Source organism: Leuresthes tenuis, unplaced genomic scaffold (assembly GCF_036924035.1).
Source record: "Leuresthes tenuis unplaced genomic scaffold, fLeuTen1.0.hap1 SCAF_3, whole genome shotgun sequence".
NCBI lineage: Eukaryota > Metazoa > Chordata > Actinopteri > Atheriniformes > Atherinopsidae > Leuresthes > Leuresthes tenuis.
This window is the reverse complement of record NW_027325357.1, coordinates 7,685,898-7,706,735: the sequence shown is the minus strand read 5'-3', so window position 1 is coordinate 7,706,735 and position 20,838 is coordinate 7,685,898. Positions and strand designations below refer to the sequence as shown.

Here is a 20,838-nt window from a genome sequence, read left to right as displayed (position 1 = left end):
CTGTCACTTGGTGTCACATGGCAGTTTGTTTACCCTACTTTATGAAATGTTTACAAGCTTTTTGTGGGTAAAAAAACCTACGCAACTCTATGAATTCCAACAGAGAGGTCACTAAGGTTGGAGATTAAACAATCTGTTGTATCGTAAAAAAAATAAATATTTGATATCCCATCCTATTGTTGTGATGGGATTCGGTTTACCAAAGACATTCTTAATTGGAATCTCAAAGCATCCTTTCATAATGGTGAAGCAAGCTTGTTGACGTGAAATAATTAAATTAGGCAATTTGTTAACAACTGAACACATCCTTTTGCACTAAACTACGAAATGAAATAACTTATCTACACTGTGTGTATAGCCAGAATGTGGAAAACCATTTGGCAGTTTTAAATGATGTATCATTATCTGCATTAACTGACATGTTTTCATCCCCTTTAATGATCTTTCATTAAAAATAATGAAATACAATGTAGATAATTTCAGCATGGGTTTGACAAGACAGTTTAAATGGAGATTATTACAGACAGCAGGGACTGCCTACTGCCACACCCCAGCCATCTGCAGCCCAGTGTACCAAAGGGGTCCACCAGCAACATGATTGGACCTCTGCATCCTCTGAAGAGCAAGCTGTCAAGTGATCTGCCTGCATGAAATGACCCTTTCCGCTTTATTCCCCTTAACCACCCTCCCTCTAGTCTTGTCCGTATTCCTCCCCTGCACATATATGTGTATTGGCTCAGATGCCTGTGATTTCACTATTCCCCATTTGAGAATAACTTTTTTTCTCTTAAATTGGAAAATAAAATGGAGAAGAAGAAAATGAAAGAGAAAATTCCAGAAGTTATTACTGTGCTTTATTCATGGCTCTCCTTTCATCTCTGTTTCCTCCTTTATTGTCAGATGGTACTTATCAGACAGTAAGGAAATACTGTGGTTAAGATAGTTTTCAATTATTTTTTCCCCCCTTTGGTATTTATGACCTGATCCTCATCCTCATGAGAGCATTGTGGTCTCAAACATAGGGTCGCTCTTCTTGTTTGAATCAAGAAGCTAACATTTCCCACATGCGGATGATGCTCTTGAGATGTGCAAGTGCGTGAGTGTTGCTACCAGTGTTACTACATATCAGGAGTAATTGATTACTCAGTCAACAATACCTGACTTGATTTATCGCTTAAGGCATTCAGGAAATTTTAAATATTCTCAAATATGATGATTTGCCACATTTAAAATAATTGCAAATTTGTTATCCTTTAGAATTTTAACTTCAAAGTCTAGATGTCTCTTTTGAGAATGTTAAAAATGTTACGGCGCTCCATGGTGTGGTTAGTTCTTTTGCCTCACAGCAAGAGGATTCCTGGTTTGAATCCCGGTCAGGACCCTTTTGTGTGGAGTTTGTATGTTCTCCCTGTGTATGCGTTGGTTCTCTCGGGGTACTCCAGCTTCACCCCACTGCCCAAAGACATGCATGTCAGGTTAATTGGAGACTAAATTCACCCTATGACTCTATGTGGCGCTGTGTTGGACTGACGGCAGCTGGGATAGGCTCGAACCCCCCTGTGACCCTGAGTTGGATTAAGCTGGTATAGAAAATAGATGGTTAGAAGTTTTTTTCCTCACATTATTCCTGGGTCTATCCCAACTTGATGAGTAGAACATGTTTCACACTTTGCAGCTATGAAGCTATGAAGTCGCTAGGAAGCCCTCCAGCATCTTCATTTGAATCTGTCAGACCTTATTTCCCTGTCTCCAATCAACTTACTCTCTTACTTTTGTTTAAGTTGTTTGGTATTGGCACAACAAAGACATCCAAATTAAGATGCTGCTGTTCCTCTTTGGTCACTCTTACTGACCGAGCAGAGGAGGTGTATTTCTGTCCTGGGCTTGCAGGTAGCAAGCTGGCATCGTGGAATCAGCTGACAAACAGCAGTATCGTTGTTTAGAGTGGCGCCTTCCATCATGCTGGCTGCCCATTACTCATATACATTGATTTGACTCTGTGACTAAGTCTGCTGCTGACTCAAAGGCACAACTCCAGCCTTCCATTCAGACTTTGAGCCTTATGGGATAAACAGGACATTGATTTGCAACAAAAGAACATCCATCCCACCTTGAATAGGTGTTGTGAAAAGGGCTATAAGACTTGAAGGACTACATTTCATAATGGAATTTTGTCTTGTGCAATGGTAGATAAAAAGATGCTCAGTGTTTTATTTATGCTTTTCATGACTAATACTAAAAGACAATGAAAACAAAATCAAAATCAAAGTACAAGATAGGTGGTCCATGTACATACCATCTTGCTTGCCAGTATTATGTTTGGGCAAAGTTAAAGAGATGATGAGAAATAAGGTCACTTAGTGGAAAATTAATTTACACCAGTTGTTACATGACCAATATTGCCCTTACAGGGTATTTTTAGCTACCACTGACATTCTGAACAGCGCTCCCCTCTTCATTTTGTCCTTGTAAATACCAAACCTTGTGATGGTGAGCCCTGTATATGTGCCACATATATGAGGTTAATCCCTTGCAGTGTGAGCTGAAATTGTCTTCTGGGCAGTGGCCAGATGGGTTTTATTAGTAGCTCATTGCTTTATGGTCTCTGTTTATTTATGTTTTGATGGGTATGTATGGGAAGAAGATGGAATTAAATGAGCTCTGGACCTGTGCACGTGATGTGTGTGATGCAGTATCCTGTGTTTCAAGTTTCCCGGAAGCATGTACACTGTATGTCTTGTTTACGTGTGTGTACTTTGAGCCTCAGCCTCTCTGATGTGCCTGCAGCCTCAGAGCTCATTTCCCAGGTGTCCCACATTTTTAGCTAATCTTCTACTCACTTTGGCTCCTAATCTGTCTCAAAGGAGCCTGCTAGAAGGAGGGGGACTGGGGATCTGGGCTCTATGACAACTGCTGAGAAGATGCAGCTTATAGCAAAATGCTGAGGAGAAAAGTCACTTTCAGTCATCCTGCTGGACTGTCATATCCCAAGACACGAGTCTCTTGTCATATAGGAATAAATAATCACACAATGACAGACAAGTTTGCATTAATTAATTTATGTCAGATGACTAAACCAGCAAATGTGGTTGTGGCATTTGGACCACTTAAAGAGATCACATCTATGTGAAAAAGCTTGTTAGTGATAGATGTCAGAATTGATGGAAATTTTTAAGTGAGATTTTATCCCAGGAAGAGGTTTGAATTCACTGTTGAATGAAGCCACTGTTTGTAGCTGTGACCCCCCAGTTATTTTGGTTGCTGTGGAAATGTTTCCCCAGCCAGTCAAAGATTAGTCTAAGTTCTAAATGTTAAACATATGAGATTCTTTGAAAATGACCCTTTTAAAAACGTTACCCTGTCCTTGAATTTGTGAGTAGCCTGATTTACACCTTGTAGGTCATCAGTGCTTGCCCTCAAACACTGGCACTGTCCTGGTTTTCAATGTCAGAGGCCACACAGTCCCAGACCTGTTAATTGCACAAGACATGGAAACCTAGTGGGAGAAATGAATATATCATTTGTGTACGTGTGGGGTGAAGCAAATGCCAGTTGTCTAATAGCTTTCACACAAGCCTGATTGAATTAGATGGCCAGGAGGACCACGTTCCTAATTGAATCACGAGAGCCTGTGTTACAAACAGTACTGGCTTGTGTTCCCCATGGAAGTGCTTAGGTGGGGGGGAGGGGTTTGGGAGGGTAATTCTGGCTGGTCCTCAATCCCAGGAAATGACACACAACTTGTAGCTGCTCTCCTCTGCTTTATCTGTGACAAAGGCTGTTCTTTCACAGGGTTATATTCTATTTAGATAAGTGAAAAGGCTGAAATTTTATTCTACATTTGTGATGGCTGGGTTGTAGAGGTAATGAGCTACTGCAGAAATGAGCATGTACAAGCAATAGAGGGAGGGAGATGTATGTGGATCTCAGTAAGAGCTTCTTTTGGTCACAGTGGAATATAGGGAAATACCCAGTGCGCACAAATACAATCTCTCTGATGCTGACCATTTTCACTGCTTTCAGCACTTTTTCCTGCTGCGCTCACAAAAACACAGATTTTTTCTTTTACCCCTGAAGCCTTTTGTCTTTCACACCTTAAACACCACACACACTGGCCTAGTCTGTCTTTGTCTCTCTTGTGTCTTCTTAAAGGCTTGGTTCATTACATAAAACAGATTTCCGGAGGGTGTAGTGGGTCCTGAAAGAAGGGAAAAGCGAGAATAGAAGAGGGGGCCAGAGGGCTGAGCTGTAGTGGCTGTGATGCCCCTGGACAAAGAGTTTCCCTGTTTGGTGCAGTATTTAAAGGAGACTAAGAAGGTACTGCATTTTTGTTTTTTTTCAACAACAGGTGTGGCCTTGCACTGGATAGTTTGATAATAGCCAGCTGATTGTCTTGTAGTTACCATATTTCTCAGCCGGGCATGTGTAGATGAAATGGAAATTTCAAATGATCTGTTTTCGTTGTGTGTTCTATTTGTGTCTATGTCTGTGTGTCCGTGTCACTGACAAACATACTAAGAAGCCAGAATGGCTGCACATATCGGGATTGGCTTGTTTTTCTCCTCTCTTACCCCCATAAATATCCACACAGATCCACACACTTTATAGAAATCAGATGTTTTTTGCGGCTGGTCTCTTCTTCAATGTGCTATAAATCGTTGCAACTGTAACATTCAGGAAACCTTTGAAACAACCAGCAAATTACCTGCTATAAAAACTAAGCGGCACCCAAGCTCTCTTACTTACCTTTCCTCACAGCTCCTTCAGTACTATTTTTATTCAGTGAGTCTAGCGTAAGCCCCCAATTAAAGCTTTTATGTCGCTATATATTATTAGCAGTCATAAACATAGGCAGACACAAGCAGCTGGGGTTTGGTATGTGCGTGTGTGTGTGTGTGTGTGTGTGTGTGTGTGTGTGTGTGTGGGGGGGGGTATTTAGAAGATGTTTTAAGATGCAGTGTTACATTAAAGTAATATAACACTTGGTGCTTAAATAATCAGATAAAAGTGAAAACAAAACAATTTTTGCCCCACTGGTGGAAGTTTGAATAACTTTTCAGAATTAAGATTTAAAAGTGAAAACGTGTGCTGTGTGCCTGGAAGCAATTTAGGGTGATCTGGACCTTTTGACACAGCTCCCACTAAACTGAGTCTGAAGTGTTTATAAATTCCCTTAAAGCTTTTCTATGTGGCTTTTGTTCTTGACTTATCGCCACGTTTCATTGTCAGTTCCATTTCCAAAAACCCTCGTTTGGAGTCCCCGGAGAAAAGAGCAAAACGTGGCATGTTTGCTCGAAGCTTTTGATGATATTAATAGCAGTGCGTAGAAGAAGCAGGAGGAACAGTGGAGTGGCTGTCAATGAATATTCTTAAGGTAATTAGCTCCTCTTGCCAGGAGGATATCAGAAGTTAGAGGAAACATAAAAAAATAGCCTTCAGTTCTCACGTTTTTAGCAGCACTGCCAGCATAATGATCAAACAGCTCAACAGCAGTAATCTGGCAGGTGGGGAAGAAGGGAATTAAAGCCCTGATCTGATTTTTAATCACAGCTCTCCATGTCTCTGCTTCTATTCATCTGACACCAGCCAACTGTGCAACTCTTAAAATCTGTCATCTGAGTATGAAGTGGAAATTCCCCAAATATTTCCCTAAAATAATGGCCATGGCCATGAGACATATACTATTGTATACTTCTGAACTGAATGGGATGGCTTTCACAAATTTGTTTTTGTTTGCAGGTCTGACTTATCTGGCTTTCCAAGTTGAATATAGAAATTATATATTGCTAACCTATTTTATTAAAGATTTGGTTAGAAGTGTAAGTGATAATGGTTTTGTGATTGTTAAAAGACAAAATTCACAAATTATCATTATATTCCAAGTTGCTCTCACAAATATGAGAACGTTGAAAAATAGAAAAGATTAACAGTAGTTAGAACGCAAGTAATATTGCAACAATGGGATTTGACCACAGAATTCTTACGTATTTTATGGTCCCATTGAGTATATAGTAAAAGAATCCTCTTTTTCACATAATTTTGACATTCAGTTCAACAACTATAATATAAACAAAAGGATATGTCTGATTGTTTTGTGTTCAAAGGGAACATTTTAAATGACCCGCTTGCATGTCATTCAGCCGCAACCACAGAAAATGTAGATATAACCACTGTGGTAGCCTGGCATCATGAGGATTTGTGAACAAGAGTCAGTTATTTTCATTCACTTTCCTCTTCATGTAGATTGTAAAGTAACTTTTTGGGAGTTGTTACGCACAGTAGCATACTATTACGACACACACACATTTAACACGGGCACACTGATTCGCTAAATTCCTTGGCTGAAAATTACTGAACACAGCCATTCCCCACCTCTCCCCTCTTGTTTCTTTGTTTCCATCTTTACACTTCCAACCTCACCACCTCTTTACACTGTTTTGCTACGGTGGTGCTCCTCAGAGCCCCACACTCCCATAGACCATGCTGTGCCTCCGAGGTCCGATCTCAATTCCCCACATGGCTGTTGCCTGGGCCTCATTCACAGACCCTGTTGACTGGCAGTGTGAATGTCCAGGCCTCATGTTTCACTCGGTGGCCAAAACCTTTTCCTCCATCAATCATGGAAGAAGAAAAACATGTCAAAGCTAATACTTTGTGAACAGATCTTTAAGATTATTTCAATTATTATTTTGGAGTAAGGTTTTGCTGTTGAAATGTCTGCTTCTTAACATAAACTCTCATCAAAGATACCACACCTTCATCTATTGATGAAAAACATCTTCATGTTTTTCAAAAATAGAAATAACAATTAAAATGCATTATTATTGTATTTCAAGCACACATTTGTTCTATTCCATCCTTTCTTTTGTGCAGAAGATGAAGGTGGTTGAAGTAATGATGCATTTGATGAAAACTGGGACATTTTTTAACACTGACAGCACATGTTTGGTGTATATATCTATTTCTGACTCTTTCATAAAGTGCCTTCATCAGTCATGATTGTATGTTCAGGATTTCAAAGGCGACAACTCTGAGTGTTGTATTTGATTTATTTGAAGGGGAAAAAGAGCATTAATCTGTGGCCTGTATGGTCTCAGAGTGCAGCAAAGTGTCTTTCAAACATAAACATTGAGACTGGAGCTGGACTAATTAAGTCTTGTGATTAGACCTCCTTTAAATGGGAATTGCAGCTGTTGACATTTAAATTTTCCAGATGTTATAGCTGAGCTGTAAGCCTCGGAAGGAAGTAATAGCTGTTTTTATTACTTTGTACTACAATGTAAAAATGACAGTTATAGAGGGTCTTCAGTATGAGAAAGGATATGTTATATGAGAGATGAATTCTTTGGAATGCACTTTTTCATTTCATGTGCTTACACATTTACAAAGGTCAGCTTTGAAAGCTGAATTTAAGAAAAACTAAAATGTTTTAGAAAGGAAACACATGTATAGTTATATCTTTTGTTTTTCCTTTCATCATACTTAATGAATTATCCGCTTTTCACACTGCTACTGCAGAAAAACAACGTACTGGAAGACCTGAGGGGTTTTAACTTCAGATAAGCAGCATGTCCCGTGTGTGGTTTCTTTTTTTCACGTTACCGTACTTCCAACACCTTTTTATTCTATTCTTTCTCCATGGGGCAGGTGGGAGCTGGATTACCTGAAGCAAAACCAGATCTTTTTTTAGGCTCACAGTGCAAGAAAACTCTTGACATGGTGCAGGTGCAAATGCTGGAAAATGTGTTTTTTTTGTTTTTTTTTCTAAGCAGCGAATGTTTAGACTGAATGTGACTGGAGAGGGAAGGATAAGTGGATTTCACAGACAGCTCAGTTATTTTGTTTTTCACAGAAGTGACTTATGCTTATGGCAACACACAAACAGATTCCAACCATGTACAGCAAGTGATTCATCTACACACAGTCAGATGAACAAGCACAGCGTTTAATGGCTGATACAGTGCGTGTGTTCCTCACCAGAGATAAATTTATTTCTAGAAAGGGACCTTTAAAAGGATTTTCAGCAGGAAACCAGGGTACATTAGAGATTTCTCAGACAACAACAGCATATTGAATTATTCAACGCAAACTTACATGTTGCCTTGTCTGCAGCGTTTCCTCTCAGGTGAAACTACACCGGTGTTTATTTATTTCTGTTATGTGCTTTTGTTGGACTCATTTGTGATTTTTGAATTCTGCTCACTTAATGCTTTCCCTTTTATAGTATGATTCAAGTAAATGGCAGATTAGCTTATAATTACAAATTACAATGTTTAAGCCGCTTTCTATTTTATTATCGGCACTGTCTATTTTAGTAACAAATAACAAAGGTTAAAATGTGTGTAGAAATATCTAAATTATATTAGATAATTAAGAATATATCTATATCAACAATAAAAGGGGAATTGTATTCTCCATCAACAAAAAAAATACATAATTTTATAAATCATATATATTATATTATTGAAATTTGTTATGAAATTATTTCACATTTAGCCTGCTTTTTTAATTTCTTAGATCTAATTCTGTTATTCTCCTCTGTCTTTTAGCTTGTTCATCAGGATTTTTCAAGCCAACTCAAGGAGATGAGCCTTGTCTGCAGTGTCCCATTAACAGCCGAACCACCAATGAAGGCGCCATTAACTGCGTTTGCCGCAATGGATACTATCGGACTGACTCTGATCCACTCCAGATGCCGTGCACAAGTAAGTATAGTATTAGAGTCTTTGTATGTGAACTCTCAAATTACTTGTGCGCATTACACAAACACGAACAGTTTCTCTTTGATTTCAGATATGAGCTCTTTGACACAAATGCATTTCATACCCAGAAGCAGAAGAGCACCCAGATCAAAGGACAGTGGTAGTCTTTGCAACTCAGAACAGAGAAACCCTGTCAGAGCTGTCCCTCACACAAACATAATGCTGACATGCTCAAAGCGTGGCCGTCCACAGATCTGACCCAGCAGACAAGGCTCAGCTGCCCCTCCTCAACATCACAGAGTCCGTTCTCCAAACCAGACCCGAGGTTACTGGGCCAGGGCACGAAGCTTTGTGAGGGGTCAGTCTCGGAGAATGAGTCGAGGCGAGACTCTCTCTTGTCATGCCAATGAAGCTGTTTGAATTAGAATTTGAATTTGAGACTGACACAGAGGTTGGGAGAGACAATGACAGACGGACGGATAAACCAAAGCAAAAGTGAGCAAGGGAGGGCTAAAGTATTTAAGAGAGACTCGTAGAAAGAAATGCAGAAGGAATTTGAGGGAGAGGGAAAAAAGAGGTGTGTGTTTTGGAGAAAGAGAGAATCGGTGCATAGAGTGTGCTCTAAGTAAAACAAAATGGGGGTGAGTGAGAAAAAAAAGCCCCTTTCAATGTTGCAGTAGTGTTTTTTCCCTTATTCCTCCTTTCTGCCTGTTGAAAGGGTGAGAGCAGGGAAAGATTTGATGGTCTTCAACAAAGAAGATTTGCATAAGCCTGGCTCTGGGAGTTGAGCAGCTGTTGTGAATGAGAAAGCACCAGCGTCACGTCACCCGTATTAAGCACAGCAGGGCCCGGTCTGATTAAAGCAAGGGAACAGGCCCATCAGAGAGGCCCGCCAGCTAATGGGAGGGATATTAGTCCTCCTCCCCAGGAAGGAGATGCCAAGGAGGAGTTATGTTTCCGAGAGACACCAAGAAGGGCACTCCAACGGGCTTTCTTCCAGAACTTGAGATCTGCTAATTGCAGCAAATTAAAAGGAGGTTGAATAAGAAGTGATCGATTCAGTTTTAGGATGTTGTGGGCGGACTGGAATTGTTTATCTCATTAGTCCTGGAGGATACGTCTACCATAATTAGGTGCACATGTCTGTAAAAGATAAACAGTTTTTACTGTTTGTTTGTTTGGCTCTGTCACTCAACACGTAGAGCCATGTGGAAAGTTTCCATTCTGTAATGCCTAGCTGCTAAGAATGTCTCAGTGTGAAAAATAGTAAGTTTCACTCAGCTGCAGTAACTCTATATGGTCTTTCATGTGAAGATTGTCAAGAATGAATGTGAAAAAAAACATTTGACAAAGTGGACACCAGCAATGAAAATGAGAGTGTAAACAGGCATCCCAAGGGAAGAGGCACTGCCATCTTGGAATGCAGTCAGCTCAAAGAGGCTGTAGTATCTTTGCAAGCTTGTGGATTTTCTCCCCACCCGCGAAGGGGGTGTGTAAGTAGAGATAGTAATTATGTCCTTCACACCATCAAGGACACAACACATCATCTATCATAAAATTACACCCTAACTGTGGCTCACGGGGTCTAGTTGCACACAATAGGAAAAAAAAAACGTACTCACCAAAAAACATTTGCATTCATTTCTTGACTAACGTCATTCAGCTATTAGTATACAAACACAATTTCAAGGAGAAAATTATAAATTAAAAATTTAAGAAATATTTCATTCAAATTCTTTTTGCTCCAAATACCACAACTATGAATTTTGAAATTATTATTTGGCCAGAAAACTCATTATTTATTTGCCAAAGCTCACATTTACATGCATTTGGCCCTTGGCTGGTGTTAATTTTAGAAGATGACACTATTGTGCATTGTACCAGCTACACTGAAGTTAACACTAACTGAAGTTAACTTTTTGTGCGCATCTGGTGTAATATGGGTGGAAACTGTCAGCAAGGAACAAGATGCAGTATTATAAAACAATTAAAAATTAAAGGCCTCTGACTGAAAACTCATTTTTACATTTCTGTCTTGTGTAGAGGATGTTCATTGTTATCGGTTACATCCACAATTTAAGATTGTTACCTTTACATAAGACATTGTTTGGACCTGGTCTCGGATAGAGCTAGGATATCTTACAAGCTTAAACAGAAGGAAAGAAAAAAATTACTAATATGTTGCAGACCTGGATCCATTAGCACAGTCATGTGGCCACATTACATGTGGCTCTGAACTCCAGACAGTGAGTTACACTATTAAACCTCTACTACTGTTATTCCTTTTTTCAAGAAACATTTCTGAGTCAGTGCCACTCCTGAAATTGCCTACTGAGACAATTGTTTTTAAATGTATATTCTTTAGTCTTATTTGCTCTGATTTTTTTCTTTTCCTTTAGTTTAGATTTTCTATATATACGCAGAAATTTGAATAAATACACACATTTGTGAATTTGAAAGTTGAATACTGCGACAGTCATTACTGTGAAATACAGTTTGTAGCATTCACTTTGATGGAGTGGGTTTGAATGACAAAATATACAAGAGCGGTTGCAAACAATAATTTTGATGCGCAACATTTTTCTCAAAGAGCTTTCATCGAGAAACATTTGTCTGTTTTTTGTAATCAAATGTTGTAACGACACAATCCATTCTGTGTCTTTTCAGCTGTCCCTTCAGCTCCGCAGAATGTGATTTCGAGTGTGAATGAAACCTCTGTGATGCTGGAGTGGATGCCTCCTCGAGATTCAGGGGGCCGCGAGGATGTAGTTTTCAACATCATCTGCAAGAGCTGTGGTGGAGGCCGAGGAGGATGCACCCGCTGTGGGGACAATGTTCAGTTTTTACCACGTCAGCTGGGCCTGACAGAAAGCCGGGTCTACATTAGTGACCTGTTGGCCCACACGCAGTACACGTTTGAGGTGCAGGCTGTCAACGGGGTGTCAGATCAGAGCCCCTACTCCCCTCAGTATGCCTCAGTCAACATTACCACTAACCAGGCTGGTAAGTGGGTCCACCTTTGTTTTTCTGTATTTTATGCACCAAGTCTGTTTCTTTCCTCTCCTGTATGGTGATGTATGCAGATTAAGGGCTGTAAAATGAGAAGCAGAGCACCGCTGATGATGTGACAGACAGAATGTGATGGCCTGCTGGTCTTTATATTGTGACCTCATCACCATGTATTTCAGACTGGGGAACTGAGAGCCAGCGAGCTCCCGTCAATCACTTCATCTACTCTTCACTGATTACAGCTTTATCCACCCATTTGGTTGTGGAAATATACTTAAAAAGAATGTATTTTTATTAGTATGCACATTATCTGGCTATATGAACAGTTGAAAAGTAAAATACTCTCTCACAAATTAACAAGAAGCGAGAATTGTAGATCTTCAGAAATACAGATTGGTAGGGGTGTTAGCTTTTACACGTTCAGAATTTTAACAAATAAAATCTTCAGTCTCACTTCAGCTTCGCATTTTTACTATGTGAGTGTCAGCTGTCACACCTCTGATTATTTTATCAAGGCAGAAGTATTTATTTGCTCTAACTGTCTCTTTAGAAAGCACATCATTTGTCACGTCACACTTTTTTTCTGCAACTACTGATAAGCATATCTATGCAGGCTGGGCTTTATCTTCACACTAGTTTTGCAATGGTAACATACTTAGATGTCTTTTATTACTCATTGTTCTTCCCGCTGCGCTGAGGCCTCTCTTAAAAGAGTGTGCTACCTAAAGCATTGTGTTAACCAGCGTTTTTATTGGGTTTCATCGAGTTTTGGGGAACTACACTACCAAAGGCCTGGGAGCATGCACTAGATCAGTTAAACAGGAACAAAGCATAAGTTGGATGAACACACTTAAGAGATGACAATTCATTCACTGTTTTGAATTTCAAAGTTCGTTGAGCTCTGTTTATTTAAAAATTCCATGAAGTGCTCAGTTACAATGCTGGGACTAAAATGGAAGCTTTTATTTGCACGCTGACCTCTTTTTATTGTCTGTTTTGATTTGAGTCACTGGTGTGGTGGGTTAATGAGGGCCTGTGAGTGCAGTTAAGCGTTGTAATGAGGCCCCTACCCCACTCCGACTCACTGGGCCACAATAAGTCTGCCACCTCAACCCTTGGCTTCTCTGCTGCTCCTGCTGAGGGGTCCTAGCGGAAATTGGGGGGCTCTGCGCCCTCTCCACTGAAGTGCCCGTCACTTTGGATTAGGCAGCAAGAGCTCCCGTCAGAGGGAGCTGTGAAAAGAACTCAACTCTTGCTCGCACCCACTCAGCGTTCCCACCTTCCCCCATCACTCTGTACTCTGTTCCCTCTTGTGACATGGGATTGGAGTTTTGCGGTGCAAAACGCTACAGGTCTGGGGTCACAGGGACCAGGAGCCAATAATTGCATCTGGTTTGTGTGGCTTGGGGGTTACATAAACATCATGTCATCCTTAATTACTTCAGGCAGGTTTGTGCCTCCCGCCCTCAGTAAGAATAAGAGCGTGACACGGAGAAAAACAAAAATCAGGGCCTATGAAAATTTGTAAACATACGTATGTTTACAAGTCCTTTACTGAGCTTCTTTTGGCCACAGATTGAAGTGCTGTATGAAAGCAACAAATCTGCAAATTGAAAGTGAGCACCGTGAAAGCACGTCTCATTTGTTGTTTGGATGGCTGCCTCCTCAGCTATGACTTGTTGGTGTGAAGGGTGGCAAGGGGGAAGAGTGCAAGCGAAACTTTTCACTCTCTATATCCAATCAAGCACTCACCACACTCGTTTTACCCACAGGCTTACCCTCCGTCTCTGTAAGTGGTTGGTGACAGTTCCTCTGTGATAAAGCAAGTGATTGCTCTGGAAAGTGTGGTGCTTGATTGTGTCTAATGTCACACAAAAACAAATGCAATGTCTGAAGGCATGACAGCTTTTTTCATAAGAATATGACAAATTTTCTATAACTTAAGTAGCATAGACCCCTTTTGAAAAACTTTAATTTATTAAGTTTTATTTTTTTGGAAGTGTGAGTAACAGTCAAGCCTTCCACTTTGGCATTGCTCTGTGAATAAAATGCTATTGTTGTGTGAAATTAAATGAGTTTAGGGTGTGACACAGAGCTGTAAATCTATCACTTTAAGTCACAGACCAAAGGTGAAAGATATATAGATAAGATATAAATGTATTATTGTATTGTGGTGTATGAAGGATGGTTGCCTTCAAACAGCCGATGTGTAGATGGTACAGGAAGAAATCTGCTGACAGACTTAATCGGACACAGAAACCTTTTATTGCCAACAAAGGCCATATCAGAATTAGAGATTTGACGCATTAAATCTGGAGAGATCTTCAAAGCCCAAAAGTCTCACTGAGGGTGCTTCTCCCCTTAAGTAAGGTAAAACCTTCCCCTACTTGGTGACTCTGAAGATGCTGCGCGCCCCGTCCACAGGCACATAGCCAGAAGATAAGGTATACATCTGGTGAGCCTCCCCTGGATGCACTAATGAGGAGTGAGTTATTCTCAAAATGTTTTACGTTTGACTATAAGAATTTTCTTTCCTGAAACGTCCTTGTTTTAGAACAATTATATTTATAGGGTAATAAATAATCAGGGTTGTCAAAATTATCGCGTTAATGGAGATGAATTAATTACAGTGATTTTTAGTGGGTTATATTTTTTAATCGCGTTAATCTAATTTTTAATCTCTAACTTTGTTGTTTCTGAATTATTTGAAATAATTATTATTAATAGCAAATAATCCCCAAAAAGTGGAGCTCTCAAAGTGAGTCCATCTAAGTCCCATTAATGCCAACTGAACTTAAAGTGGCAGGGCCCAAATACGTAGATTCCCTTTTAAAAGTGGCTGTGTACAACTGGCAGAATGGAAATTAATTTCCAGATCTAACTCACACTGGTTAGGAGAAAAAGGCATGTAACCAGATATGAGGTATTCTTTAAAAATTGAATTGCCGGGATACATAATCTCAGAAAACAACGGCAAAAATGGCATTGTTACTGTGGAACAGTCAAACGTATATGACAGTTTAGATTATGTGATTCACAGTGATAATCTGGCATTTTGTCCTCTCACAGTCTACCAGACATGGTTGGGTAGACAGATTTGAAACGCAATCAAGAGCACTGTGCATATTTGTCTACACAAGTCTACATATTGCTCACACATGGCAGCAAGTGTTTGATTCCAGGTCATATCATCCAAGACTTCCTGAGCTGTCAGTAATGGTTAAAGACATAGTTCTGCTTAAGCACAGCTTGGGTGGAAATTGTAGCCATTGCCATGTGCTATTTACTGTATGATTTTCTGAAGGTAGTGTGCAGTTGTTGTATACAGCAAGACTGTTTATGAGCACACAAATGATAGCCAAGACATTTTGTTATTTTCTACCTTGGTTTTCGGCCGCTATGTGATAAATTTCAATACACTGAATAGAAATCCTTGTCTACCTATCAGTATATTCTAAGTGAATTCAGTCTTGCACACCAGATAAATTTGATTTTTGCACATGCTGCGTATTTGCAGTATTATCTTCTATAGTTATTTGGTATATTAGATTCTAGAGGACATATTTGTTTAGGCATTTCATTAACTCAAGGTGGGCAGCTGCTTATGCTATCTAGGAACAGAGGGTCTGAATTGGTTTCTTATCAGGCGAGCTGGCTGATTGTGGAAGTGAACCATGTTACATGGAAGGTGGGGGGTGTAATGAGGGGCAGCCTTTTCATATGGTCTCAGGAAGATTTATGACTTAATTATTGTCCAAACTGCTCAGATTTGCTGTAACCAGGCTACCAGGGACTTTTCTGCTCCACTGGACCATGGTGCAAAAAGCACTGGTGCAGAGCCAGGTGGGGCAGCCAGAAAGTCCACCAGCAAGCCAAGTATGGCTACTAAACTGTTGACTTATGGACAGTGACACCAGTTAATAAAAACTGGAATGGTACATTTTTGTGCTTTTATTATAATGTCATAAAAAGCTTTTAAACACCCTTTTATCGTTGCAGTTCTGGTAAATAACAGAACAAGACATTGTTTCCTTCTTCTTTCATCACATCAAGTCATAGAGAGGTGAAAGGTGATTAGCTCAAGAGATAGTTATCACTAATGGCTACAAAATATGTTGGATATTTTTTATTATTAAAACAGCAATAATAACTCATTTCGTCTGCTAATAATATTGTGTTATTATAATTTATTGTTAGCTAGCTCTAAATATATAAGGGCACCAGAGATGCAGGCTGCAAGAAAACTAGACTGACTGAGAGTCAGACAGGGGCCACCAGTATACATTATGTGCAGTGTGACAGTGACAGAAGGTGTTAAGAAGGGCACATATGGTGGGTGCCAGTGTAGGTCAGCCAGGCAGACAGACAGGAGGCCTCAGCAGGCACCTGGATCTCAGCACTGACAAAACCTTTTCGAGAGGGCTGCACTGCTAGCAGGCCAGCCAGCCACACATATACCACAATGATGGCACTGTAGATACGGAACAACTTGTTTACAAAAACAGAGTCAGAGAAGCACTCACTGAGATGAAGTGAGTGATTTGCTTGGTGATAAAGTGTGTGGTAAGCAGTCTACAGGGTGTACAGCGAGGTTCATCAGATGACTTTAAATAACCTGTGCATGGAATATGAATTTAATTATGGCTCCCCAGAAGAGAATTAGCACAAGGAATGTCAAAATTAGTTAACTAATTGATCTTGTTCATAAATCTTTTAGTAGCCATGTGAATTCACTTGAATTTCTTCCTTGAGACTGGGATCTTAAGCTTTGCATGTGTGTAAGGGAGGTAAGTTAAAAATACACAATGCTTGCTTGTATATCATGGTTAAAAGGCCATGAACTTTTGGTCCAGTGCACTGTCTAAGCAATCGCAATATGAATACTCAGTTGATTATTGTTGAGTGCATCTAACTATACTGAAATGCATAAATAATTGACTGTGCTTTAATGTAGTAATTTATTTGTTCTTTTTATCCAAGAAGATGAAGAAAATGACAATCAAAAATTAGGATATGAAGCGAAAGGGGTCACAACCCAACCAGCAATGTTTTTTAATCTATAAATTTTTCTATGAACTTTATGGAGTCAACTTAATCAATTAAGCAAATGGCTTTGTAATAAATACAACAGCACTTCCCTTCTTGGCGCTCACCAGGGACTACTCTTCTTTCTCATCCGTTCTCCTTTCTGTTTGCCAAGTACACTCAAATTCCCGTTGACATATATCTTAAGCATTCCTTTGAAGGCGGCTGCAAAACAGAGTTGTCATTGTCTGAGCAACCGTCTTGCTACTGTCTCGAGTTTGCTTCCTCCTGCTTCAAGTCACAAGTCACTAATACGCTTCATTTTTAAAATGAAGCCCAGATTTGCTCACATAGGTCATGCAGATCATGCAAAGCATATTCACATCATCCGTTTAAAGGTTTATTTATAAATTGGGGTCAGGAACTCTAGAAACATTGATGAGCTTTTATTGTTCTTGCTTAATTTATTTTCAAATAAGTGGCAGTTCCACATTGCTCAAAAGGCTTTCACTGTCTTGGTTTTTTGTTATCCTGACTTACATTACCACAAGCAATTAACTTTTATTTGATGATATATATTTTTTGTGTTCTGTTTATCATCTCAAGGAAAAAAGACAATACCGGCCTTTCCAACAGAGAAGAATATATTTCTGTGGTTTGTGGAATTATTCTCTTTGGAGATGCCAGTTCGGAAGTTGCAGAAATGCAGCCTGCTGATTACACAGCTGTTAAGCCAGAGCTGTGTGAGTCAAAGCCTTCATTCCACATCCCTATGGTGGTCAGCTCAAACATTGTCTGTTCTGCCTTAATCGGCCCAGAGAGCCTAAATGACCCCAGTGGATTTTGAATTGCAGTATTACAATCTGTCTGCAATCTTTATAGGGATGTATATGCCTTTCTTGGCCAAATTGAGGTCCTTTTGTTATGAATTAAGATGGAGCTTGTTGGTGTGGTGGTTAGAATTGTTGCCTGACAGACAGAAGGTTCCCTGTTCTAATCTCAGCTGGCGCCTTTCTGAAGGAGTTTACATGTTCTCCTTGTGCCAGCGTGGGTTCTCTCCAGGTACCGCATTTCCTCCCACAGTCTAGAAATATGTATGTTAGGTTGATTGGCGATTCTTAATTGATTGCAGAAGTGAGTATAAGTGTTTATGGTGGTTTGTCTCATTTGTCTCTGTATTGGCCCTGTGATGGACTGCCAACCTACCCTGAGTTTACCCTGCCTCTCGCCCGATGGCTGCTGGGATAAGTGCCAGCTCCCCTTTGACCCCAAATAGGATGAAGTGGATATGGAAAATGAATGAATGAAAGAACAAAATCTCTTTTCAACTGTAGTATTGTCTCCACATATACTAATCTCTGCTACAAGTCCTCCATCTGCAGAATTACCAATTTGGTTTTGATTTAAACCCTAACTTCTACTATATTCTAAAAACTGTTCTAACTCCTGAAGTGCCTATTTTAGAATTAGCTTATGCTGTGTATATGGGTGTATTAAAGTCCCCATTCTTCTCCAATACAGCTGGTTTAAAGCTTGATGTACTGAAATCTCACTTTTGTAGCTTTACTGCATTGGAAAATCTTTATAGATGTAAAACCCACAATCCTTTGCAGCTGGGGAAACAGGGCAGGCAGCCAGTATGCTAAAAGTACATGCAAATATGGGCCTCTCTCTTTAAGACATCTCGATCTGCAGCTCATAAATGGATGGCAGTCAAAGAGAGTGGAGCAGTGGCAGCCAGTTTTGGAGACTGCCTGGTAGAGGGCCAGCTGGTTTGAGCCCTCTGGGAGAGATCGCTCTGCAGGGAAACTGATTTTTACAATGAAAAGGAAAAGGGATTTACGAGCCCTGACCTGTTCTCGCTACCTCCCCCATCTTCCCCAAATCATAGCATTGGTCTCTGTACCAGAACATCTAATCAAATCAGAGCCACATGGTTGCAGACACAGTGGGTTGTTAGAAAGATGCAGATAAAAGACTTTAAACATACTTCTCAGGGGCATATGAGTCATGTGTTTGCAAATGTTAGAGATTTTCCACTATTTCCATCTGCTGTTTGGTTTGCAAAGTCTTTACTTATCAGGTGTTGTTGACTGTCAGCTGTTGGAGATAAAGCCATTATTTTGAAGACAGTGATTTTTCTACCCCTGTTCCTTCTAACAAGACTCTATGTAAAGTTGATCATTGATACCGGGGTGCCTTAGGACAGCTTCATTCTTGAAAGTCTATCTAGGGAGAGTGTTTTTTACATGGAATCCTTTGACTGAGCATCCTCTGCTGCCTGTCATCCACAGTGGTCTCGCTTCATCAGCTTTGCATAATGAAGATGTCCATCCTGTTCATAGTAGTACTTATTAATCGATGCCTAACAGTAGAAGTCAAGGAGATCTTCAAAGGCAGAGAGAAGAAACTCTCTTAAAGAGTGTAATATAATAACGTCATAGAGGCATACATTAATTGGATGGCCTTACTTTTGTCTTGGATTTTATTAAGTGGGTATATCCCTGTAAACACATTTAATTGATCAGGGAAGTCACTTGGTGTTCAGACATAACAATGAATCATCTATTAGAGATGCTGTGCAAAACAGAGCCTTTGTGCTCTCTTTTATTGGGCCAAGGCCAGAGTGTCATGTTAGAATGGACTCCAAAGTACTGTCTTTTCTATCAGATCCAAGACTGAGTAATAATGTGGGGTCTGAAACCTAATTCTCTGACAACAGCTGGGGCTGCCTATCCTCTCATAATTGAGCAACATGATACCCCCCTCTTGCCTCAGTATATTCATTATTTGATTTGATTGTCACTCTGATTATCTTATTTAGAAGTTTTGACATATTGAAGGTGAAAAATGTAAACACAGTCTGTTCACAGTTCTAATTATGTAAAGATACTCCTACACACAAAAAAGAAATGATTATAATACAGATGCTTTCTGAGCTTTGATTTGGACAAAAGAGACTTGTGACTAAAATATCAACTTTTATCAACACTAGTATTTCTCTTTCAGTGGTATATGGGAAAGTTGTAAAGTCCTTCAACAGTTTTCTTTCCAATTCCGCCTTCTAATTTGATTATATGGACTTACAATCTCTGTCCTTGTCATTGTAATGGCTTTATTAGTGTTAATAAGGTAAAGAAAGCATTCATTGAGACAAGCTACGAAGAAAGCGTCCAGTAAGAGTGTAGAAATTGATCTTAGTTGACATAGAGCTGCCTTGCTTTATCCAAATAACAGGGATGTTTTCTCACATCCTTGTTTCTAATTTCTAATTGTCTTAAATGGAGTACAATCCACATAATTTAGAAATAATTATTGTAGCAACAAAGAAAATGGCTTAAAATGACTGCAACGTGTATTTAGTGGCATAACACGATGATTTATGTTGACACAATGGAAACCAAGTATTTACTTAACCCTTTAAATTATAGATTAAGTTTTGGAAAAAGAAAATCTAGGTAGACTTGAAGATTTGAAGTACAATGGAGACTTGTGGATTTGGAGTACATGAATTAGATTTACGAAAATGGTTTTCATATGTGGATCGGTGCTGTAGGCCTTATTGCAATAAAACATTGACTTGGCATACCACTACATTCCACAGTCAATTGGTGGAACGTCTGCTTAGCTTGAAATGCTTGTGCCGAATGGACTTGAAATATACAGCACAGCTGGATTTATATTTAAAATGTCTTATTTTTTTCTACTGGTCTAATGTTTCAACACTTCACATTTTTGCCTAGTATTTACCCCAAACAGTCATGTCTTGGTCTAATTTAATCTCAGTTTGTTTTCAGTTACACCACTTCTTATCGGTTTCTTGAGGCCAGACATGGCGACTGCCACTCTGGCTGTCTGGAAGTTGTTCTTTTACAAAAAAAACCACACTGTTCTTCTCCGTAAGGTTTTCATGTTGGCATGTGTCCATCCTCTGTACATGAATACATGAGCTGCCTTTGTTTCTTTGACCCTGTATCAGGTTACAAGGCATGGCTGCTCCGTGTGTTTAATGGAAATGCTATGCAGGAAAAGGCCATGTGGCAGACTTGAATATATGTGCATCCGTAATAGGATACTCGTGAGTTTCCTTCGGAGTAACTGT

The 20,838-nt window shown here is 39.7% G+C and overlaps 1 protein-coding gene across 2 annotated transcripts in view; it reads left to right on the top strand.

Moving 5' to 3' along the window:
• ephb2b (eph receptor B2b) overlaps positions 1-20,838 on the top strand; it is a 112,674-nt gene that overhangs the window by 68,500 nt on the left and 23,336 nt on the right. For both annotated transcript variants that reach the window (XM_072381612.1, XM_072381611.1), the window contains exons 4-5: positions 8,550-8,705; positions 11,370-11,705. In XM_072381612.1, the coding sequence (XP_072237713.1) occupies positions 8,550-8,705; positions 11,370-11,705 (492 nt within the window). The remainder of the gene's footprint in view (positions 1-8,549; positions 8,706-11,369; positions 11,706-20,838) is intronic.